This window comes from Nilaparvata lugens, unplaced genomic scaffold, assembly GCF_014356525.2.
Source record: "Nilaparvata lugens isolate BPH unplaced genomic scaffold, ASM1435652v1 scaffold4425, whole genome shotgun sequence".
In the NCBI taxonomy this organism is placed as follows: domain Eukaryota; kingdom Metazoa; phylum Arthropoda; class Insecta; order Hemiptera; family Delphacidae; genus Nilaparvata; species Nilaparvata lugens.
Window position 1 is genome coordinate 1 of NW_024090650.1, and position 26,157 is coordinate 26,157.

Sequence of the window (26,157 nt, forward strand, 5' to 3'; positions counted from 1 at the left end):
TAGGGGTAACCTGTTGTCTCCATAAATAAATAAATTGTATTCATTTTATTAGTTTCAATTTGATAAAGTGAATTTGAATTTGATTTGATTTGAAATTTTGTTGTATTGATGCAGTACTCGCTGGAAGGGCACCAGTTTGCCGTCTTTGACTTCCGTATGACGGACGACTATCGCTACATCGTGTCCATCTCCAACAAGTTCATCACGTGGGATCTGTCGACGAGCGACCTGACGCGTGACGTCAACCCTGGCCTCGAGGGCATCATGCAGCGTCTGTGTCTCTCACCCGACAACCGGTTTGCTGCCGCCTTCACCAATAACAATCAGGTGCGTTTAGGGATGTTCCAATAACAATCAGGTGCGTTTAGGGATGTTCCAATAACAATCAGGTGCGTTTAGGGATGTTCCAATAACAAACAGGTGCGTTTAGGGATGTTCCAATAACAATCAGGTGCGTTTAGGGATGTTCCAATAACAATCAGGTGCGTTTAGGGGTGCTCCAATAACAATCAGGTGCGTTTGGGGATGTTCCAATAACAATCAGGTGCGTTTAGGGATGTTCCAATAACAATCAGGTGCGTTAGGGGTGCTTTGATATGATATTAACAGAATAATTAGTTCATTGAACGAGCTTAGCGAGTTCTCACTTTTGACTTACTGAACGCCAAACTCGTTGTCCGTCTGTTTATATGTTCTGAAATAACTTTAGAGAGAATTGATCAGCTTCAAATTTTGAACACGAATTCATCGAACCTTTTTACAGGTCAAGTTCGTTGGACAACTAAATTGACTCACTCCTTCGTTCTTTTTCAGGATGTAGAAATAGCATTAAAAGTGCATAAGAAAAAAAAATTGTTTTCATTTATCATTTATTTAGCTGGAATTAGCCGCATGTTATTTCTGTAATTTTCCCATTCATTTAAAAAAAACTGATGCTATTTGGGAGTTATCACACAGACTGCTAGACTGACAGACTTTATGTACCAACTCATGATTTCAGCTGAATAATACACAAAATCTATTCAATCTATAAGTTCCATCTTCCGTTGACGTCTGTCTGCTGTCTGTTTTCTGCCTGTAACATGAATGAATTTTATTTATTTGCCAAAAACAAAATACAAAAAAGCTTTACAAAAAATAAATATAAGTATATGCTACTGCACTTAAACCAAGATACATACATTTATTAATTATATATAATAACGAAATGATATCCTTTACATTACAAACAATAGTTTTAAAATGAAGATTCAATTTATGATCACATGCATAAGTACAGTAGGTGAGGCAAAAACACCGGCAAAAGGAAGATTCCTTGTGCGCCAGTGTGAGTCGTAAATCAGCTTAATCAGGGATGTAATATATAAACTTGAATCTAGCGTATGAAGTGTTCGAAAATATAACTTATAATATGATGTGATTATTGTATAAAAGTCAACGGTTGGAAATAATTCAAGTTTAGCCATGCCTCTATGGCTCTTTTTTTGTGTTTATTATTTCGGAAATTATTAAGTGGAAATTCACTTTCTAGTATATTTATGAATTTACTGCTAATGTAGTAAAGTTGCCTTCTAAGAAGAGCTGAGTTGGTGTTATATATTTCATATTTCTTATTGTATTATGTCTAAGATTATAAGATTTATGTCATCGGCTAGAGGGAAATTATGCTCGTATTTAAAACTGTAATTTGTTATGCAACTAAGATATAACTGTCGTATAGTTTTAACATCAAATTCACTGAACAAAATCTTACTATCATAAGTTCTAGGTTTCTTTAAAATTGTCTTTATGATGAATTTTTGTATTAGAAAAAGGTTTTTACTATGGGTATCGAAAGTCCCACATACGCGCAAAGTTTCTTTTTCGATCCCCACGGAACCTACTACTGTAATATCATACTTTTGAAATATATATTTAGCTGTTTCCATAATAATCCTAACCAACTCTGTCTAATTACATGCTGCGGTACAGTAGAACAGTTCATGAGCAAGTTCTTCAACCCAGGGGGTCTCTAGTATTTGTTGGTAATCCAAAAGAAAGGCTCCATCAAATGTCGAAAGTCATGAAAGTATAATGATAAAACGTCAACAAGAGAACGGTTTGGCAGAGATCAGTTGTAGCCAAATATTCTGAAACTTCTCGCCTCAGATTTGGCACATTGGCCGTGAGAGGTGATAACAGTGCAAACCACAGTCTGCGGCGAGTCCCCACCTGAATAATAAATAATGCTGATGTCGGCATATTCCCACCGTCTGCTCTGCAATGCGTGCAGTTCATCGACACCAAAATACTCCAATACTGCTACAGAGATATCCACTTCAAAATGTCTGCACTGTTCCAACAAAACGCTGAGATACTACTGTAACAGAGACAAAATTATGTGAATAAACTTTTTCTATCATTGGTCTACTAACAGGTAACCCGTGCTGGATTTATTTTAAAACTTGACAAACTGAAAACTTGACCTAGTGGAATCTTGAAGAGTTTGAAATAGGCCTAGAACCATCGTCGGTTAATTGATAAACTATAAGTACAATTTCAAGTTATCAGTTGAGTAGTTGAGACGTGATGATGCGTCAAACATAATCGACCTATCCCGTACTTGTATGAGCCAGTTCTTTCCTTTATTATAGTATAAAGTATAGAATGTGATATAATTACTCCATGTCTACAACCTTAATAAATTTCACTTTCTTAGTATACTAGAGATAGATAAAAGTGTAACAGCCAAAACCGGTATCTTCTCAGTTCACTAGAGATTGACCATGGTGTAACAACCAACCAAAACCACTATCTTCTCAGTTCACTAGAATATTGACAATGGTGTAACAACCAAAACCGGTATCTTGATTTTTAATAAATCTGTGGTTGAACAATTTCTATAGTGAGGTCCACGTTATAATGGCAGTGTTCGATTAGCAATGGAATTGCTTTCCTTGTTTATCATTCAACAAAGGAGATAGCGTTATCTCTTTCTCGCTTTGCTCTGTTGCTAGATCGCCTTTCAACAATGTAGAATTGATTATTAATTAATAAAATATTTAATTATTTGAATTCATTATGAAATTATAGAAAAATATAACCTCTCGCTTAATAACATATGATTGATTATTTTAGACAAGAATGAACGGTTAATTTTACATCAATAAATCTGTATCAGCTACCGTCTATAGAAGCCATTGACAAGACAAAGGATCGGCAACGTTGTTCTCCTATCTTTCTCCACTGCCATTATAACGTGGACCCCACTATATACCCTTTTATCCACACATCAGAACGTGAGGTCCACGCTATAATGGCAATATTTGATCGACAATGGTGTTGCTATTCTTGTCTATCATTCAACAAAGCAGATAGCTCTATCTATTTCTAGCTCCACAACGTTGCCAGATTCAATCCAATTCAATTTATTACTTGTCATGGCTAAACAATGGTAAACATAGACACTAGTCACGCACATTAAAATTTTAACATTCATTTACAAAGTAAGACTAGATAAATTTTTAAAGTTGTTGTTATTTGGAAACTTATAAATAATATGTCAGTTACAACTCATACTTATATAAAAACAATAAAATCTGGAAACATGAACATTGCACTCGAAAGTAACACGATAGATTCTCAATACATTTTTTCAGTCATATTTTGTTTTTCTCTAATCATTTATTAGGGATTGCCAACTATAGGGACACTGGGCTATCAACCAGATTTTTAGTCTTGTCCCAAAAACTGTCAGTGTTTGTGCCGTCTTTAAGTGGTTCGGCAGTGAATTAAATACATTCTTACCCATATGCTGTGAGCTAGATTTGTAAAAGGTCTTATTGTGTGGCTCAATTCTCAACGCACCTCTGGATCTTGTGTTATGACTATGGATATTTGACCCTGTTATCCAATTTGTCTTGTATTTGAAGGCAAAGATAGATACGTAATATATATAAAGAGCAGGGACAATCATTATTGCCGCTGATCGGTAGAGAGAACGGCATGAGGATCTCGGTGGCTTTCTAAATATAATTCCAATAAAAGATTGTTTTCTATCAATTAAGAGTGATAATCGATTAAGCCATGATAACTTAGACTTCACTATAATTCGATACTCATTGACTTGAAACTTAGGCTGTACATTTTTTTCATTCTGCTCGCCTTATCTCCTCCCTGTTTTCTTTCAACTTTCTCTCTCTGTATCATCGATATCCTATATTCTCCATCTCACACCCGGTCGTGTGTTAATGGGAAGGATAATATTTTATATTCTTCTAAAAGAATCGACAATTATTTGTTGAAACACCGCCGATTTATGAAGTTACATCACATTATTATACTATCGTTATTCTTATTGCATTTCTATATTTATTCTCATTGATTAATTATTTATACTTTGTGAAATTCGTTGAATAACTAGCATTATCGTCATATAAGCCAGTAAATATTGTAACATCCATAAATAAAGAAATCAAATCTAATCTAATCATCAATTTATCATTCTTTCTTTCTGTATCATCAATATCCTATATTCGCCATCTCTCTCTGTTGCAGACGGTACTGCTGAACATGCTGACCAGGAGTATGTGATCTGGACAATCCACTTCCAGATGACGAGGAGGTGGTCGGCCATTTTTTGCTCAATTCGCACCTATTCATCCACGGCCATGCCAACTGGTGTCGATTTGACATGCGCGGCAATCTGGAAGCAGGCGAGTATCGCGCGAGCTCAGCGAGTTCTATTGCACAAAATATCATAAAATATTGCATAATATAAATACTATACAGAGTGTCCTACGAAGGTGTAACAGCCGAAGACCATAGATAGATTCTACATGTAATTTAAAACAAAAATTTAGTGCTAAAATTTTTCATATCGACCGTAGTAGTTTTCGAGATAGGCTACATGGACTTTAGAATATTTTTGAAAATCTGGTGTGGCGCACTCACAAACTTTCCTTACCGTTATGAAAATTGATCACTTGACGCTAGTGTTCACGCGCATCTCAAGTCTACTATTCGAAGATCTGAGCCAGATGGTGACCGGACAATAACGCTGGAGACACACGAGGTCTGCTATCTCTTCATAGTGAATGATTTATTGTGAAATCTAATATCAAAATTTGCATAGATGGGGCGGAGCTCCTGAAATTTTTTACAGATATGGGACTTGTGACAGTTGAAAGAGCTCATCTATCACAATTTAAGGTATAAATTTGATCGAAATCGTTGGAGCCGTTTCCGAGAAAATCGCGAAAAATCCTGTTTTTGACAACATTTTTCCATTTTAGCCGCCATTTTAAATTGCATTTGAACGAAATTGTTCGTATCGGATCCTTATATTGTAAGGACTTTGAGTTTCAAATTTCAAGTCATTCCGTTGATTTGGAGATCAGATATCGTGTACACAGCCACATACTCAAACACACACATACAGACCAATACCAAAAACAACTTTTTTGGACTCAGGGGACCCTGAAACGTATAGAAATTTAGAAATTGTGGTACCTTATTTTTCGGAAAGCAATACTTTCCTTGCCTATGGTAATAGGGCAAGGAAAGTAGAAAACGTCAATAACTAAAGAACTATCAGTTGAAATCTAATCACAAGGATATGATTGGGAAGAGGCGAAAATTTTCAATAACATTCATAAAATTTGTCCATCTGACGTTTTTGAACTTTCTGTGAGCGTTCATAGTTGAAAAAGTACATTCGACGAGTTCAAAGCCGAATTAAACGGCAACCTGAAACAGTTTCAACGCTCATAAAACATTCAAGAACGCCAAAATCATTATTGAAATAATAAATTTCAAATAAGAAAAATATAAATATTTTAGTTTAGTATACTGTATAATGTTGAAATAGAAAGGAACAAATTATGTGCAACCTTATCTAAATTTGGGAGAGACACAAGGTTACCTTATTTTTCTTTCCCTATTTATTTATTTATTGTAAAAAAACACTATAATTTTAATATTATTATGACATTGGAGGAGAAACCAGGCTGAGCCTGTACTATTTCTCTCCAAAATTTTCATAAAATGTTAATGTTGTCCACAGATTATAAGGTTATGAAATCACACACTGCTTCGTCACTTGATTTTTGGTACATTATTGATTTGAAAATCTTGAAGGTTGACGTAATACTTTAAATGAATCACAGATGCATCACAATAAATTAGAAACTTAACAAATATTGCACTTGATTGAAACGTTTGAATAATTTATTGAAAACATATAAGTACTAATTCCAATTGTCGAGTTATAGTTTAATGTTCTAATTTGTTAATCTATAACTCAGCTCTAATTTCTGATACTAATTTCTCCAAATGACGTGCCTCACTGTTTCTATCATCAACTTATTTCATTTTTGATGATGTAGGCTACTTATTGTATGAATCAATAAAGAATCAATCAATCAATCAATCAATTAACAATCATATATGAATCTTATTGGAAATTTCTTTCAAATCCTGTTTTTGGAAGTTTCATAATACTGAAGTATGAGTAAGGTGAGCCGTCCACTGGAACCGATTTCGTCCGAACTAGCATCGGCCGAAAATTGCCGAATTCGTCCAAACGATCCTCCAACAAAGAAAGGAATAGATGCTCATTCATTGCAACAGGTTCATGCACGGCCGTCTCCCGTCGATCAATTTTTCGATCCGAGTTGAAAGGAATTTTTCGGCTCTTTCCGGCCGAACTAACTAGTCGAGCTGAGACAACAAAGTGTTCCTAACCTAAAATTGTTCCACAGTCTTGTTTTTTGAAGTTGTTCTGTTTTATAAAGTTGTAACTATGGACAATGAAAAGTTGATAAGTTTGGTTCAAGAGCATGTTCCATTGTGGGATATGCGAGACAAAAGATATCATCGTCGTGATGTTCAAAGGAATCTGTGGACAAAGGTTGCTTGATGAGTAACTAATTTAGTGAATATTTTAAGAATCAAGAATATTTTATCGTCACAAACAAAAATAAACAATATATGAGAATAGTTATTTACTAAGCACTTCCGAAAGCAGAAGTGGAAGGTGATAGCTCTAGCAAATCTGAGGTAATCTGAATATCAGGAAATTGTCCAAGTATTTTTATTTTTTATTCTGATTTGTCTAAATAACCTAAAAGATGATGTTCAATTATGTGGGAGGTTGAGTTTATACTTTTTTATTCTTTCAAATGACAATAAGATTATATATTATAAATGTTTTAATTATTGAATAATGAACACAAATAATGAAAAGTTTTTTGATCACCTTTCTTAGTTCCATGTTAGCTGCTGGAAAGGGTACTCTTTCCGGCCTGGGCCGGAAAGAAACCTGTTCTGACGTCAGACGAGAGTCGTCTGCAAACAATGTCTTTCAGATCTACATAGGGACTGGAAAACAGCTGCTTTCTGTGCAGTGTGGCGAAAACTAATTTAGTGGATATTTGTTTATTCAATTTTCAAAATCTCAATACCTATAATCATTGTTTATGAAAAATTTTGGTGGCTATGCTTGCAGATAATTCAATAATTGGCAACTAGACTGACGTAAACGGTTCCAATGGACGACCATATTCGGCTGAATGAACGGCCGGCAGATTCGTCCGATCCAACGGCCGAACAGATCGGTTGAATACGGTTCCTGTGGACGGTTACCCTAATACTTGTTACTTTTTCTAGGACACCAAGCCCTGAGAACCCGGGTCAATGGCCGTTGCTTTCAATGGAATTTGACAGTCTGGACGATTATCGCCTGGTATTCTGGTCTGGATCGCTCGATGACTCATCTATGATGCTGCATTGCTATCGACCTGAGGCCAATATCGAGCCTATCAACTTTCACAAGTATGTCATATAGAATATACTTCTTAATTTTAACAAAAAAAGTATTAAATTATATAAAACTTTAAAGTGAAAAAGCACTCACATTCTTTGATGTGGCGACGTCCGTTTCGTGCTGGTATCGCACATTTTCAAGCCAAACAGGAACTGAAGTGTTTAGGTTATGAGGGTGAAATTTGGTGGGGGTGGAGGGGAGTTTTGGTGGTTAATGGAGTATTTAAATGAGTTTGTCAACCTCCCCTCCACCCCCACCAAATTTCACCCTCATAACCTTAAACACTTCAGTTCCTGTTTGGCTTGAAAATGTGCGATACCAGCACGAAACGGACGTCGCCACATCAAAGAATGTGAGTGCTTTTTCACTTTAAAATTTTATATAATTTAATAGTAATAATAATAGTGGAAACAAGATGGATAACCAACAACAAAAAAAAGTAGTTAACATATTTCCTAATTGTAGATTGTACCTCTCATCGAATTTCTTCCCAGAGCTCTTAACCCTGTGGTTAATATATTTGAGTCTTCCGGGTGGTTCACAACATTTTACTTTGAATTTTCATTCAATAATTATAAATTATTAATTTACTTTTGATAATAACATGGGAAGAAGATAGCATGAGAATAGGCAATTTTCCATGGTGTAGGTCGATCATGTTCCAAATTTCAATGTCAACTGAAGCCGATAGTAAACGTATATAGTTATTTTTGATGAAGCTGGTAGTCCCAATAATACCAGGATATTGCCATTCAAGAGCAAACCTTTCTTCAAACTTCAATCCTGAACTATAACTACTCATTTATCACTTATCTCCAACTTTTATCATAGAGAAAAGATGGCATAATAAGATATCCCATGCTATAGGGTGTTCATGTCCCTAATTTCTACTACTCAGGCTACCTATTTTAACTACTCAGGTTGAATGTTTCAAAATGTAAATTCATGAGTTTCAATCGTCAACTCAACCCTCAAATAAATGTGTATCATATAAGTGACAGACCATTGGAGCAGGTAAGATACTTCAAGGACCTTGGAGTTCAATTTGCTTCTGATTTTTCTTTCAATACACACATTGATTGGATAGCTACTAGGGCAAATCAGCAAATGGGTTTTATTCTGAGAACCTGCTCACCCTTTAATGATGTCTTGCCTCTGATATTAATTTACAAGTCACTTGTGAGAAGTCTGCTAGAATATGCTTCAGAGATATGGAGCCCATATCATGCAGAGTTAGTGTACTGGAGCGATTGCAAAATAAATTTTTGAGATTCATGTTTTACAAGAAATTCAATTACTATTGTCCGTTAGATTTTCCAACTGAGTCACTGAGAAATTTATTTCACATTAAATCTTTAAAAGTAAGGCGTGATGTCAGAGCACTCATTTTCCTCTTTGGTCTCCTGAATAATGAAATAGATGCACCACATTTACTATCTAGATTGAATATATATGTATCACCTGTGGCTCGACGTTCTGATTTTTCATTCATGGTTCCCCGCTCCAGAACTCTAAGAAACTATCACTCTCCCCTGAATAGAATGCAGAGAATTTACAATAATTTAACGGGACAACTAGATGTCTTCTGGTTTTCTCGTGCTAGATTCCGCAAAATTTTATACGCTAGTATGGTTTAGGTGGATGTCAACAATATCATTTGGATGCATGGGTGTGGCTGTGCACATGGTTTGGGGCGAGAGGTACGGTATTTTGCTTATACATTAATTTTCCTATTAATATTTTTCTTATTATTATCAATAATATTATAACTATTTTTTCTTTTTTTTAATCTCAATATTGTATTGTACAAAATATAAAGGAGACAGATTTGGGGTAACCCCCGTTGTCTCCATTTATGAATGAATAAATAAATAAATTTCAAGCCGAATCTTAGTTAACTGAAGCTAATTACGTCGACTACTGTCTATTATTATAGAGTGCCTATTATTATATCTACTATTATTACTGTTTTGTTGGGAGTGTAAGAGTGTAAGAACGGCACAGTATGAGAGACTACCAGTGTCACATAGCTTCATCAAAAATAACTACTAGAACTGTCGGCTTTAGAGTTAACAGTAAAATTTGGATCATAAACGCCCTATACCATTGGATATTTTCTCATGCTATCGTTTTCCTATGGAACCAACCTAAATGATACAGTATCACCACACATGATACAATATCAACACAATTAATACACAACACCATAATTTGATACAAAACTTCCAAACTTTCTATGAATTCTACAAACCATGAAATATCTTCTCATGCTATCATTTCCCTATAATATCACCCTAAATTATATAGTATCTCTGCAAAATTTCTCAGTATCACCACACATCACACATGATACAGTATCATCTCAGCTTGATACACAACACCATAATTTGATACAAAACTTCCAAACTTTGAATGAATTCTACAAACCATGGGATATCTTCATATGCTATTTATTTCCTCTATTATATTTACTACAGAATGATACAGTATCATCACACATGATACAGTATTATATCAACTTGATACACGCCATCATAATGTGATATAAAACTTTGAATGAATTCTACAAACTATTAGATATCTTCTTATGCTATCTCTTCTCTATATTATCACTAAGAAATGATATATTTACCATATTTACTATACTTTGAGGTTGAGTGGTAGAGAGGACTTAAAAGTCCTAACTCCGTCTAATAAAGAATTTTTTTCATTTCATTTCATATAGTATCACCACTCATGATACAGTATCAACACAATATTATACACAACACCATAATGTAATACAAAACTTCCAAGCTTTGAATATTAATTCTATGTATTAAAACCATGTGATATCTTCATTATGCTATCTTTTCTCTATAATATTTCTACAAAATGATACAGTAGCACCAAACATGATACAGTATCACCAAACATGATACAGTATCACCAAACATGATACAGTATCACCAAACATGATACAGTATCGCCAAACATGACACAGTATCAACCCAATATGATACACTACACCATAATGTTATACAAATCTTTCAAACTTTGAATGAATTCTACAAACCATGATATATTTTCTTATGCTTTTCTCTATAGTTGATTCGAATAAATTTTACAATTTAATTTCATACTTATCTCTTCAAACTTCTAATGAATAGCCTACAAACCATGGGATATCTTCTTATGCTATCACTTGATAATAATCAGTTGATTTGTTGTTGACAGTGGCATGGTTCTATCGAGAGACAGAACTCGCTTGTTCTGTTGCACAGAGGAGGGCAATTTCAGTGTGACCGAGTATTCGGCTCCTAGAGGTGCCAAAACCTGGACCAAAGTCAGGCGACTACCGTCAACTTGTGAGTAAATCATTAATCTTAAATCTTTCACAGACTTGTTTCATATTGGAGTAGTAATTTTCAAGTAAATTGTATTGTAAAATAAAAATTTGTATTGTAAAATGACCACGTAGTGAGGTCCACGTTATAATGGCAGCGGAGAAAGATAAGAGAACAATTTCTTGTGTAGTTGACAAGTTGATATTGTGGTAATTATTCTTATTGAATGAAAAATACTGAGAAATTGTCAAAACACAGATTTATTGATTTGTTTAGAAGGCATTGTTCTATATTTATTTCTATAGAAGGCATTGACTTGTCAATGCCTTCTATAGATGGTAGCTGATTGTATGTATTGTAAAATAAATAAATAAATAAATAAATGTTTATTTCCCAAAAAAACTAATACTACAACATCAATTACACAAAATATTAGATAAATTACAATATTACATACAATAGTTAGTTACAAAAAAAATTCTTATAATGTGTCCTCTACTTGTTTAGTTTTTTGTGTGTGGAAATTGACCTACTCCACTATGGCGTACCATGTTCTAGAGTAGGTTAAAATGAAAATAATAATTCAGGACTTTAGTGAGGTCCACGTTATAATGGCAGGAGATAAAGATAAGAGAACAACGTTTCCGATCCTCTGTCTTGTCAATGCCTTCTATAGACGGTAGCTGATACAGGTTTATTGATGTAATATCAACTGTAAATTCTCGTTTATAATAATTGATTATTCTACAAAGGCGACTTTCTAGCTGATTGTATGTATCGATTTAATGTATTGTAGAGTAAAAATAATATTTCAGGTCTTCAGTGAGGTTCACGTTATAATAGCAGAAGATAAAGATAAGAGAACAACGTTTCCGATCCTCTATCTTGTCAATGCCTTCTATAGACGGTAGCTGATACAGGTTTAATTATATAATATCAACTGTTCATTCTCGTTTATAATAATTGATTATTCTACAAAGGCGACTTTCTAGCTGATTGTATGTATTGATTTAATGTATTGTAGAATGAAAAAAAATATTCCAGGACTTTAGTGAGGTTCACGTTATAATGGCAGGAGATAAAGATAAGAGAACAATGTTTCCGATTCTCTGTCTTGTCAATGCCTTCTATAGACGGTAGCTGATACAGGTTTAATTATGTAATATCAACTGTTCATTTTCGTTTATAATAATTGATTATTTTACAAAGGCGACTTTCTAGCTGATTGTATGTATCGATTTAATGTGTTGTAGAATAAAAATAATATTTCAGGACATTAGTGAGGTTCACGTTATAATGGCAGGAGATTAAGATAAGAGAACAACGTTGCCGATCCTCTATCTTGTCAATGCCTTCTATAGACGGTAGCTGATGATACAGGTTTAATTATGTAATATTAACTGTTCATTCGATTATTTAATTTATTCATCATTTCACAAAGGCGACTTTCTAGAAGTATTTTAAGCCTAGGTGATGATGATTGAATGAATGATAATACAATGAAGGTGGAGTTATGAATGAATAAACTACACAGGTTTTATTATTCAACGAAAATCCTAATTAAATGCTGTAAATCACCCCGAAGACTTCTGCTACTGCAGACATTGACAACAGGGTTAACAGCTAGATGGAAATTCGATGAGAACAACTATCCAAAAATTGGGTGCCAGCCCGGGAATTGAACCCGGTACCTCCCAATTGCTAGTCAGGAATGCTTACCCTTACACCAAACTGACAATCTCTGAATAGCAGCGCTCATAACTGTTAACCCTGTTTTAGCTGTTAACCCTGTTGTCAATGTCTGCAGTAGCAGAAGTCTTCGGCGTGATTTACAGCATTTATTTAGGATTTTCGTTGAATAATATCTATATATTAATTAGCATTTGAATAAATGCATTCTCTATTTAATTCCATCTACACAGGTTTTATTGTGTTGACATTTTTTTATTCTATTCTCCTAGTTTTTCTATTTTATTAAATTTTATCAAGCAAGAAATTATAGTTTATAATAATTTCATAATGAATTTTCATAATTGAGATGAAATATTTTGTTAATTGATTATTAATTCTACATTGTTGGAAGACGATCTGGCAACAGAGCAAAGCGAGAAAGAGTTATCCGCCTTGATGAATGATAGACAAGGATAGCGATACCATTGCTAATCAAACACTGCCATTATAACGTGGACCTCACTATACATTTGAATGCAGCACGCGGATTCACACGGTTTGCTTTTCAAATCTGCTGACGTCATCACCCAAACAACGTTCCTAGTTTGTTCCTGTTCTCAAGTTTTTTCTCCTTGTCTTGCCTCAGCTACTTTCTACTCTTTCTCTTCCTCATTCATTCTCATCTTCTACATCTTACTTCTTTATCTTCTCCCTCATCCTTCTACATCTTACTTCTTCATCTTCTTCCTTCTAATTCTCCTTCTCCTTCTCCATCTCCTTCTCCATCTCCTTCTCCATCTCCTTCTCCATCTCCTTCTCCATCTCCTTCTCCATCTCCTTCTCCATCTCCTTCTCCATCTCCTTCTCCATCTTCTTCCTTCTCCTTCTCCATCTTCTTCCTTCTCCTTCTCTTTCTCTACTCTTTGTCGGAAAATCGGAAAATCATCTTGCTAGCTTTTCACAAACCATCGTCAAAAAGGAGAGATTTCAAGCCAACGGTTTGTTTGCTGTTACCTTACTAGTTATGTAAGTAAAGACAAGAAAATAAATAAATCATGGAATTTGTTCGAAATTCACTGGCTATCTACACTAACCACTCTCCTCTTGAATTCTCCTCTACTCTTGCAAGTATTCCCTTTCAGTATTCCCCTTTATTACCACTTCCCCTTCCACTTCGTCTCTTTATACTTTTCTTGTTCTTCTTTTTCTTATTCTTCTTCATCATTATCATCATCATCATCATCATCATCATCATCATCATCATCATCATCATCATCATCATCATCATCATCATCATCATCATCATCATCATCATCATCTTCTTCTTCTTCTTCTTCTTCTTCTTCTTCTTCTTTTTCTCCAACAATTTCTGAAGGATATGATGAAGAAGAAGGAGACAAAGGTGGAGACGGAGAAGAAGAAGATGATGGAGGAGAGAAGAAAGGAGAAGAAGAAGAAGAAAAAGATTGCAAAAGAGAAGAATATTGAGCTTCGTTCTTCTTCTTCTCCTTCTTCTACTTCTTCTTCTCCGTTCTTCTTCTTCATCTTCTTCTTCTCCTTCTTCTTCTTTTTCTTCTTCTCCGTTCTTCTCCGTTCTTCTTCTTCTTATTCTTCTTGAAAATTGTTATTATTCTTTTAACATGTTATGATTCATAAGTCATTGGGACAAGAGGCTAACCTCAAAAACAGTTAAACGTTCCAAAAACAGTTAAAAGTTCCCAATCAATTAAATCTAAAAATCAACAATTCAGTTCCTAGTTGGAATCTAAATACTATTATTCTGTCGGAAGAATTTATTTCACAATTTAGAGCCAAGTAGGCTTTGGTAATCCATTCAGAAAAAATCTGGTGTGGCACACTCACACAAGTTTCCTTGCCGTTATGAAAATTGATCACCTGACGCTAGTGTTCACGCGCATCTCAAGTCTTCTATTCAAAGATATGAGACAGCTGGTGATAGGTCAATAACGCTGGAGACACACGAGGTCTGCTATCTCTTCATAGTGAATCATTTGATAGAATCAACAGTTGCCAACAGTTTGCAATTGAATAATCTTATTTTCTCGAATTTCGAGCTTAATTTCAATTTTAGGTGAAAATGCTACTGAACATTAATTGTAGAGATTTTTATGCTCAATCTTTTCCACTTGAATTTTTTTTGTTTAAATTGTATCTGAAGCCTGATAATTGAGAATCTAAAATCAAACTTTGCATAGATGGGGCGAAGCTCCTGAAATTTTTACAGATATATGACTTGTGGCAGTTGATAGAGCTTATCGATGACTATTCTAGGTATAACTTTAATCAAAATCGTTGGAGCCGTTTTCGAGAAAATCGCGAAAAACCATGTTTTTTACAACATTTTCGACATTTTAGCCGCCATCTTGAATCGCATTTGATCGAAATTGTTCGTGTCGGATCCTTATATTGTAAGGACATTAAGTTCCAAATTTCAAGTCATTCCGTTGATTGAAGATGAGATATCGTGTACACAGACACACATACACTCATATACACACACACATACATACAGACCAATACCCAAAAAACACTTTTTTGGACTCAGGGGACCTTGAAACGAATAGAAATTTAGAAATTGGGGTACCTCAATATTTTTTCGGAAAGCAATACTTTCCTTACCTGGTAATAGGGCAAGGAAAGTAAAAATTACAAATAACACATCATGTTGTTTAATCTATAGTGATAACAGCTGATAAATTTGAAAATTGGTGAATTAGAGCCCCACAAATGGCGATTTTGCAAAGCATAAGGGGATTGTGTCATGACCTGTATTTATAGACCTTGAAGATATAAAACAGTGGATGAAGCAGAGAAAAATGATACAAGTAGGTTGAAGGAATATGGAACAAAGCAAAAGAAAAAGAAGAGAGAAAAGTGAAAGAACCAGGAAGCGAACGAAGATGAGGATGTAGGAAGAAGTACTAGAACAGGATGTTTGGATGATGCCAGTAAAGGTGGGTGTAGTGGGGTGAGAGGTAGGCTATATTTGTAGAGTTCCCCTCATAAAATGAGGGAAGAGCCCTGTAAGAGACATCCACGTCCAAGTAACGTTTTTGCTCTTATAATAATCTAAATAAAAATAATTTATTGATAAATAGAAAACATTACCTGCTTGTGCTGAAGTTATCATATGCATTCTATAAACATAACCTAGTTTGCAAATTCCGAATCAGGAATCTCTTGAATATAGTTGACAAAACTTCCACCTGGAGCGCTAAAAGACGGGTTTGTAGCAAAAATATACTAAAGTGCGAGATAAATTTCTTTTAACACGGCTCTTTCTCAAAGACGGAGAGGTCCGATGCTCTATCCTCCACTAATCTCTCCCACTACCTAGCAGCATTCTCCTTCTTTTGTGTCTGTGTGAGAGAGCTTTGTAACGCTTCGCTCCCCTCCACTGGCAATGTTCCAAAGTGATATGTTTGTGTATGTTACGGAGATGTGTTCATCACAAGAACCTGAAGCGAAATGACACGGCGCATACAATTGTGCGCAGGATGTCCGTCTGTGACTAGGCTACAAACTGTGGAGGGAGAATTGGTTTCTCCTCTCCTTGTTAAAAGTAATTTATCTCGCACATTAGTAGTTCTGTGAACAGTAGACCTCGCGCAGTTATAACGACGTCCCAAACCATAAGCACTTCCACACTGATACACTAACTATTTATTTGATCAGATCATGCTTACACAAGATTTAATTATCATATAACGCTTCCGGAATTTAGCGCGAGAAAACCGGAAGACATCTAGGCGCCCAGACGAGCTGTTATAAGTTCATTGCATCCTATTATCAATAGTGCATAAAAATTGCATTCAATGAGGCATGCAATTTATAGTCTACACAGCTGCGGATTTTTCATCAAGTTAGTCTACATTGAGATATTGAATTGCATTCGTCATGGCATAATCCACTCGACAGCTGATTTATGATGAATAATTCTATAGTCTGAATTTTACTCTAATATTGACGAATGAAGGAGGCTCCTTTTTCCTTTTATATTATCCTTGAAATGCAAAATTTCCAAAAACCTTGTATATACGTCGACGCGCAATTCAAAAAGGAACATACCTGTCAAATTTCATGAAAATCTATTACCGCGTTTCGCCGTAAATGCGCAACATATAAACATATAAACATTTAAACATTCAAACATTCAAACATTCAAACATTCAAACATTCAACATTCAAACATTCAAACATTCAAACATTCAAACATTCAAACATTCAAACACTCAAACATTCAAACATCCAAACATTCAACATCAAACATTCAAACATTCAAACATTCAAACATTCAAACATTCAAACATTCAAACATTTAAACATTAAGAGAAATGCCAAACCGTTGACTTGAATCTTAGACCTCACTTCGCTCGGTCAATAAAATTCATCGATATAATATCTCTTTCCATGTCTCTTTTATTTATTTATTCAAACGTTTTCATGTATTAAATTTTGTTTCAGACAACGACCGTGTTGAAACCCTTCTGCAGCTGAAACTAGACAAGGCTGAAGAGAGTGTTCTGGGCAGTACGGCCAACGGATTTGTGGTCTGGCAGGTGGCTTCCGAACGAGTGGTCGTGCTCCATTTACCTCACGGTGTGCGCAACATATCCACGCGCATGTTGCAGTCCAACTCATGCATGTTGTCCGCTGCCAACGACTATGTGGTCGCAGGTGTCAGGTATGTCTACGTTAAATGGACGAGCAGTCCGCAAACTGTTCAGTTCAGTTCAGTTCAGTTTCAGTTCTTCGCCACAGTCAATTGACCGGGGAATTGTCAAGTTTTATTATTAATCTCAATATCAAAATTTGATATGAATAAAAAAAATATTTATTTATTTTTAATATAAATAATCCAATTGTCAAATCTTAATAGTTTATTTTCGCAAATGCTGGAAAGTATGTTCCTCTGTGTATTCAGAAACTGCATAATATGGCCTTACAATCAAGTATTTTTTTATTCTGAGACAAATAATTTTTTGCTCTCAATAGTTTTGAGATGTAGCGGGAGAAGGTTGAAGAATCGTGATCCTGTGCAAATTGGAGATCTTCGAAATTTATCTAGTCGGTGCCGAGTGATATTCATATTGGTCTTATTTCTTGTGTTGCAGCTATGTTGATTGCCTCTTAAAGGTGGATTTGAGTTTTTGCTAGTATTATAGTTTCCAAGATGTATATAGATATTACTGTAAAAATTTGTTTTCCAGAAACAGAGGCCTGCAGTGCTCAATTACATTCGTTTGAAAAATTGTTCTTATTGCCTTTTTTGTATTCTAAGTATTTGGTCAAGACAGTTTTGGGGTGCAGCTCCCCAGGCAACAATCCCATATCGCAGGTGCGAAGTAAACAGCGAATAGTAAGCAGTTAGAGCCGTTTTTTCATCCGTAGTATTTCTTATTCGTCGTATCACATGAAGTGCTGAGGATAATTTCTTAGATAAGTAGTCGCAATGCTGTTTCCAGCTCAAGTTCTTATCGACCATCACACCAAGAAACTTAGTAGAGCCCACCGCCAGCATGCTGTCCTCTGTCAACTCCTTATCCTCTCTATTGCAGTTGTTTGGTGTGAAGTTGATGAGCGTTGTCTTTTTATTGTTGATATTGAGTTTCAGACTATTGCAGATTGATGTGGCTTCTTCAAATGCTAGGCTAACTCCACTATTGTTTGCTTTCTGATTGGTAGGTAAAATAATCGTAGTATCGTCAGCAAAAAGGATGCACGTTTTGTTTTCTGTGAGTAGCTCTGGGAAATCATTAATATGATTAATGATATTCGTTCGTTCGCTGCTCGCTCCGTAGTGTGGACCCTGTCGCGAACCGCACGTTCGGGGCTCGCGCTGTTCCACTGATGTGTAGGTCGCACAAACGAACACAAAACACAAAGGGATTCGCAGTCGTAGTGTGAACGGAGAAAAGCAACATTGGCACGAGCAGCGAACGAACGGCTAGAAATTCAGTGATGGCGGAGTGGAGAATGATAGGAGAGTAACGTTGCCTATCCTCTGTCTTGACAATGCCTTCTATAGACGGTAGCTGATACAGGTTTATTGATGTAATATTAACTGTTCATTCTCGTTTAAAATGAATCAACTATACTTTATCAAGCAAGAAATTATATTTTTCAATAATTCCATAATGACTTATCATAATAAGATGAAATATATTGTAAATTAATTATTAATTCTATAAAAGACGATCTGGCAACAAAACAAAGCGAGGATGAGATAGCACTAACCGCTTTGTTGAATGATAGACAAGGATAAGAATACCATTGCTAAACAGTCACAGCCGTTACAATGGCTTACTATACCATAACTTTAATAATAATAATAATATAATAATAATAATAATAATAATAATAATAATAATAATAATAATAATAATAATAATTTTATTAATGGAGACAACAGGATAAACCCATTTGCCTCCTTCACACAATACAATATTTTCAACACATTATACAATTTGAAATACAAGAAGATAAAAAATGAAGAAATATACAATTAATATGAAAGAATACAAATAATCATTGAAGTAATCGTAAACAATAATAATTGATATAAGAGTAATTATTATTAAACAAAATAGAATCAAGTAATAATAAAAAGAGAAAAAAGAAGAAGAAGAAAGAAGAGAGAAATTTCAGTAACAAAGCTAAACAAATGCCCACATTTGAATAAAAAATGTCTTAAAATATCAGTGAATGTTTCGTGGTAATAAGCTGATGTGTCAGTAGGATGGGACAATGCCATATTATACACTGACATTTTCATCCTATCTCACACGCATCTTCAATAAAAAACCACTTTCTCCGTTCTACTTCTCCTTCTTCTCCTTCTGCTTCTTCTTCTTCTTCGTCTTCTTCTTCTTGTTCTCCTTCTTCTCCTTCTTCTCCTTCATCTCCTTCTTCTTCTTCTTCTTCTTCTTCTTCTTTCCTTCATCTCCTTCTTCTTCTTCTTTTCCTCCTTCATCTCCTTCTTTTCCTTCTTCTCCTTTTCCTTCTTCTTCTGCTCCAGTAGTGGAGGACTGCAATATCCACGTATGAGGCCACTGAACCAACCCATTCAGTGCATGTAAATGAGCTAGGAGAGCAGAGCGCCTCACATATAACACATGCCTTACATGTAATACATAGCTGTCAGTCAAAAGATATCGTGTTGAGCAGGATTTACCCAGTTTTCTTTCAGTTTTATATTGCTTTTTGCCCTGCGGTTTTCATATTTTCTCCGTTCGTTGAACTTAATTCTCTCGAACCTCTTTTTCTGCTACTGTATGTGGAGAAAAACTTGAAATAGAAGAAACTACAATAATAATAATTATTATTATAGAATAGAATAAAGATCATTTCTGCACACAACGGTATACAATAGAATAAAAATCTGGTGTGGTACACGCACACAACTTTCCTTGCTCATTGAACTGTAAGCCTCATTCTTAGATGAAATAATTTAGGGGAATAATATAATGACGATTGGCGGCAAAATATTTGCAACTACGATCAGACTACTTTATATGTGTATATATAATTGTTTTCAGAGTACTTTTTCTTTGTGTAATTGTGAAATTCGATGATTTTTTCAAAAGTCGTCAAAACACGGTTCTACGGATGAAATATCTCGATTATGACTGTGTTCTTTTATAACTGCTCTACCTACCTACCTCATGCACGAGAAGGAGGTTACAAAGTACATTCTCAATGATGGTGGACCCCCCATTAGTTCCCAGGAAAAAGCCCCATGCCAGTTGATAGAGCTGATAAATTACTATACAGGGTATGAATTTGAAAAAAAATCGGTGAAGTAATTTTTGAGAAAATCGTGAAAAACATGGTTTTTTAGTCATTATCCGCCTTTTTCTCAACAATATTACGGAGCTCCTGGAATTTTCCCAGAAATAAGACTCATGTCAGTTGATAGGGCTTATAATAGCTATCCATGGTATAAATTTGAAGAAAACGTTAGAGCCGTTTTCGAGAAAAACGTGAAAAACATAGTTTTTTTAGTAATTATCCGCCATTTTTTTTGCCATCTTGAATTGAATTTTATTGAATTTCCTATTGTCGGATCCTTATAGTATAGACCTTAGTTTAGAATTTCAAGTCGATTGGTTAATTAGGAATGGAGTTATCGTGTTCACAGACATACACACATACACACAGACCAACACCCAAAAATCATGTTTTTGGACTCAGGGGACCTTGAAACGTATAGAAAACTTAAAATTAGGGTACCTTAATTTTTTTTGAAAGCAACCTTTCCTTACCTATGGTAGTAGGGCAAGGAAAGTAAAAATCCGATAATACTGAAGACATCATATGAGAAGTATGTTAATTAATAAAAATACCCAGAATTTAGAGATTTCATCTGTGGTTCTTGACCTTTCTTAGTATTTTTATTTAATATGAATAATTACCACTTGTAGTTCTGTGACAGTAGACCTCGCGCTCAGTGAGTACCATTGACCTGTTTTATGTTTTTCTCAAAGATTAATAATAATTTATCAATAAAAAATGTCTAGAAAAAATCCTAACTAAACATAGAGCTTTCTGTCCTATATCGTACCGTGACGTGTCGTCCAGGAATGTGAGTGTGAGCGCTGTTATCAGGTCTGGCTGCAACTGTCTACTAACGTTGATGGAAAGATACAATTTCCAAGATGTTCGATGTTTTTGAACGGGTAGTATTATAGTCAAATGTCCTAACGTTAATGTAAAGATACATTTTCAAGATGTTCGATGTTTTTGAACGGGTAGTATTATAGTCCACTAGACAGCTGATTTATGATGAATAATTTTATAGTCTGATTTTTACGGTAATATTGGCATATGAAGGAGGCTCCTTTTTCCTTTTATATTATCCTTGAAATGCAAATTTCCAAAACCTTGTATATACGTCGACGCGCAATTTAAAAAGGAACAACCTGTCATATTTCATGAAAATCTATTACCGCGTTTCGCGTAAATGCGCAACATAAAAATATAAACATTTAACATTTGAACATTAAGAGAAATGCCAAACCGTCGACTTGAATCTTAGACCTCACTTCGCTCGGTCAATCATATCAACTTCTCAACTACACAGAAAGTAAAAAGTATGTATTCATGACTAGCAGGTCTATTTAAGAACTTGACAAACTGAAAACTTGACCGAGTGGAGTTTTGAAGAGTTTGAAACAGGCCTATAACCATCCTCGGTTGATTAAGAATCTATATGCGAAATTTTAAGTTAATCAGTCCAGTAGTTCTGACCTGATGGTGCGTCAAACATAATTTTCTTATCCCTCACGAGTATAAGCCAGTTCTTTCCCCATTATAGTATAGATTATACAGAATTTTCTAGGAAAAACTTGTATGTTAGGCACTGGGGACCCGGTTTCCCAATGATCAATAGATTTCCATGATTATCTTGCAGTAATTAATGATTATTTGCCAGGAAAATTTTGTACGTATGGACGTAAGACAAGCGTATTTATTCCCAATAATATTATGATTCCATGATTATTTCCCACTAAATAATGATAGAATAATTTTTAGGAAAAACCTTATGTATTGACACTGGAGAAGGCGTACTGCTCCCAATAATATATGAATTCCATGTTTATTTTGCAGTCAAATTGATGATCATTTGTTATAGTGAGGTCAACAAAAAATTAATATACAATTCATACTTACAAACATGAAATACAAATTCTTTATAAAATAATGAATATTCCATAAATATCATATTCTAAATAATATTGTTGCATCCCTCTTTAAGCAAAGCTTGTGATGAGGGATGGTGTATCTCTAGAATGTTGGATAGCATAAGATACTATATACATCGTAATATTAATAACATAATTAGATTTTATAATTTTACATTACAATATCAAGAAAAAAGAAAATTCCATTCTCTTATGCTATTTTTATACAAATGTTGCTCTTGTAATCAGTATAGGCCTAATTGAGATTCAACTATATGTTCTACATCAAAGATAAAGATCACCAATATTTAAAAATAAAACAACAAATTCTGTTCTGCTCTGTTATACTAAGTAAGATATGTATTTTGAAGAATAGAATTGAGATTTACAGATTTGAGAAATAATCAAAATTAGTCTTCATTTTGTCTCCTAATAAGTAGTGTCGAAGATACTGTCTAAAAGTTTGAAAGTGAAAGAATAATAACAAATTGGTATACATTGGGATGCTCCAGAAACTTCAAGCAACAGACGGTTTAAAAGTCTAGGACCATAATACGCTGCATGAGCACTGGCAGCCGCTGTTCTACAAGGTGGTTCTAGCAAAAATCTCTCAGATTGTCTACGAGTAACATAGCCGCCATGAGGGGCTATAGGAATCTATTGGGCCCGAATAGACAAAACTAGCTAGGTCAAGATCATACAAGTGCTCAATACTGAGTACATTAAATTCTTTAGAAGCAAATTTGTTGGATATCTAACCGGTTTTTCAAGCATATTAATATTTTTTATACAATACTATAAGAGGCTTAAGAACGGTAACACCACAACCACCCAGCCAATTATACCATATCGCACAACTGACTGCACAAGCGCAAAGAAAACCATTTTAATTTGCCTCAACTGTAAAAATATTTCTCAGTTGAACAAACTTATACAGCGTCTTTCTCAACCTAGAACATAAATATGAAATATGGTCTCTCCATTTCAAATGCTTATCAATGATTATCCCAAGTATTTGGTGCTGTTCTTAAATATATTATAGGAATAGACAACTATTATCATCGCATCCAGTTTCATGAAAAGCCAAACTCCCTGGTTATCTGGGACCTGCAGAGGTCAAAGAAAAACGACACTGCGTAGTTTTTGCTATATTTGAACAACTAAGTAGAAATCTAACCAGTTTTTTATAACTTTCAAAACCTCATTAGCTCTACAAAAAATTTCCCATTTTGATGCACAGAAAATAGCAACAGTGGTCAGCAAAAGAAAACAAAGAACAGCTCTCAAGCTCTATCTTCAGTAAGTCATAATGTAATCAAATAATATTGGACCCAGAACTGTTCCCTATGGCACACCCATCGTAATTTCTAATTCTGAGTCATATACCATCAACACAACCACCTGGATCTACAACTGAGATAGCTTTTGAAGAAACCCAAAGCAACACCTCTAATTCCAATACCTTCTAACTTTCTAAATAAAATATTGTGGTCCACTGTATCAAAAGCCTTCTGGAGATCTAAAAACACAGCTATACATTTTTCTTGAATTTATTACATGACATTACAAGACTTGGTTCTCATGGTTCTTGAATTTATAGATGGAAAATTACTGAGATATTGCCAATCACCCAAATGCTAATGAATCAATAGTTTATTATCAAACGAAAATCCAAATTAAATGCTGTAATCACCCCGAAATCTAGCTGTTAACGCTCTTATCGATATTTGTATTAGCAGAAGTCTTCGGGTGATTTACAGCATTAATTTGGAGTTTTGTTTAATAATGAATTATTGATTCACGAATAAATTAATTTCATGATGAATTTGCAGTAACTTGATGTACAGTATATTGTTGATAATATTTCAGGAAAACCTGTACGTATGGACTCTGGACAAGGGCGATCTTGTAAAAGTGCTGGATGCGCACTTTGGAGAATCATCTCCCTGAGGCGCGCTGACTGTCGGCAACTGGAACTCGGTGATTACGTCATCAATCGACCGCACCGTCAAAGTGTGGAACATCAACAATATCTTCGAGCAAGTGCACGTCATCGACAGACATGAGTTGCAGGTCGATTCTATCAGGTAACGCACATCTCAGTCTGAGTTCTATCGATCTATTTATTGCCTCAGTAAAGAAGTGTTTACACAAGACAAGTTAACTTGAATAAGTTGCTAAGCACTCATGTGACGTCATCGACAGACATGAGTTGCAAGTCGATTCTATCAGATCACGCACATCTCAATCCAAATTCATCAATTTTATTGTCAATATGCTTGGTTAGAAGTGATCATGAATTATTTTATGTGTTTGAGCACTCAAATTCACAGAAATAATCACAGGAAAAACTTCACAATTCATGTAGTAATATAGGAGGTCCACGTTATAATGGCAGAGGAGAAAGAAGCAGAAACAATGTTGCCGATCCTCTGTTCTTGTCAATGCCTTCTATAGACGTAGCTGATACGGTTTATTGATGTGATATAACTGTTCATTTTCGTTTAAAAAATCGATTATATCATTTTTACTAGTAGTTCTGTGAACAGTAGACCTACGCAGTATTCTTATCCACAAGTACCTGATTGAAACTATAGACCTTATGGAAATACAGCAATAGACTGGCTTCTCCACACATCTGTGTAATAAATTGTCATTGATTTATGATTAATAATTCTATAGACTGATTTCCACTCTATATTGGCGTATGAAGGAGGCTCCTTTTTCCTCTTATATTATCCTTGAAATGCAAATTCCAAAAACCTTTCATATACGTCGACGGGCAATAAAAAAGGAGCATACCTGTTAAATTTCATGAAAATCTATTACCGCGTTTCACCGTAATACGCAACATAAAACATGCGAACATTAAACATAAGAGAGAATGCCAAACCGTCGACTTGAATCTTAGACCTCACTTCGCTCGGTCAACAATATCACTTCTCAACTACACAGAAGTAAAAAGTATGTTGTATTCATGACTAGCAGGTCCATTAAGAACTTGACAAACTGAAAACTGACCGAGTGGAATCTTGAAGAGTTTGAAACAGGCCTAAACCATCCTCGGTTGATCAAGAATCAACATAGGTGTTTTTCTAAATCTGAGGTTGAGATGCTTCAAGCTCTACTTCCTCCATGCATCCCATGGAGGACATAATGTTATCAGTCGAGTCAATGGTAGTGTGGGTTTTTTTGAAATGAAACTTTAGCTTTCTGACATTCAACAGGTGGCTGATTCGTTTTGATGTGAATAACCTCTCATTTTGTGAATTTATTTTGACTTTGAACACATATATGCAACAGGTCGCCGATTCTACTCTAAGTGGACTTTGAACTCACAACTTGAGTACTTGAATTGCAATATGTTTGAATGACAATATACTGACTTAGTTATAGTGTTTTTTAACATCAGTTAAATAACAACTGTTATTTTATTATATTTTTCCAAAGTACTCTCTCTTTTATGAATAAAATGATAATATATTGATTATTATATTGAATTTAACGATAAATCATCATTGGATAATAATATCTTCATCAAATAGAATGACGATTGCTCCGTTAAAGTGCTCGGTAAACCATCAACACACAAAGAACGCCATTTAAGATCTGACTGAGGATGGAAAAACGGAAAAACCCGTTGCTAACGCAT

General features: G+C 34.8%; 1 protein-coding gene across 1 annotated transcript; it reads left to right on the forward strand.

The window, feature by feature from the left end:
• Nucleotides 1-114: 114 nt before the first annotated feature.
• LOC120355715 lies at nucleotides 115-24,440 on the forward strand (the record flags this gene model as incomplete). Its single annotated transcript, XM_039444367.1, has 6 exons — nucleotides 115-327; nucleotides 4,537-4,568; nucleotides 7,648-7,812; nucleotides 11,021-11,151; nucleotides 17,287-17,506; nucleotides 24,375-24,440. Coding segments are annotated over 6 exons (804 nt in total), but the record flags the coding sequence as incomplete, so codon positions are not given.
• Nucleotides 24,441-26,157: the final 1,717 nt, after the last annotated feature.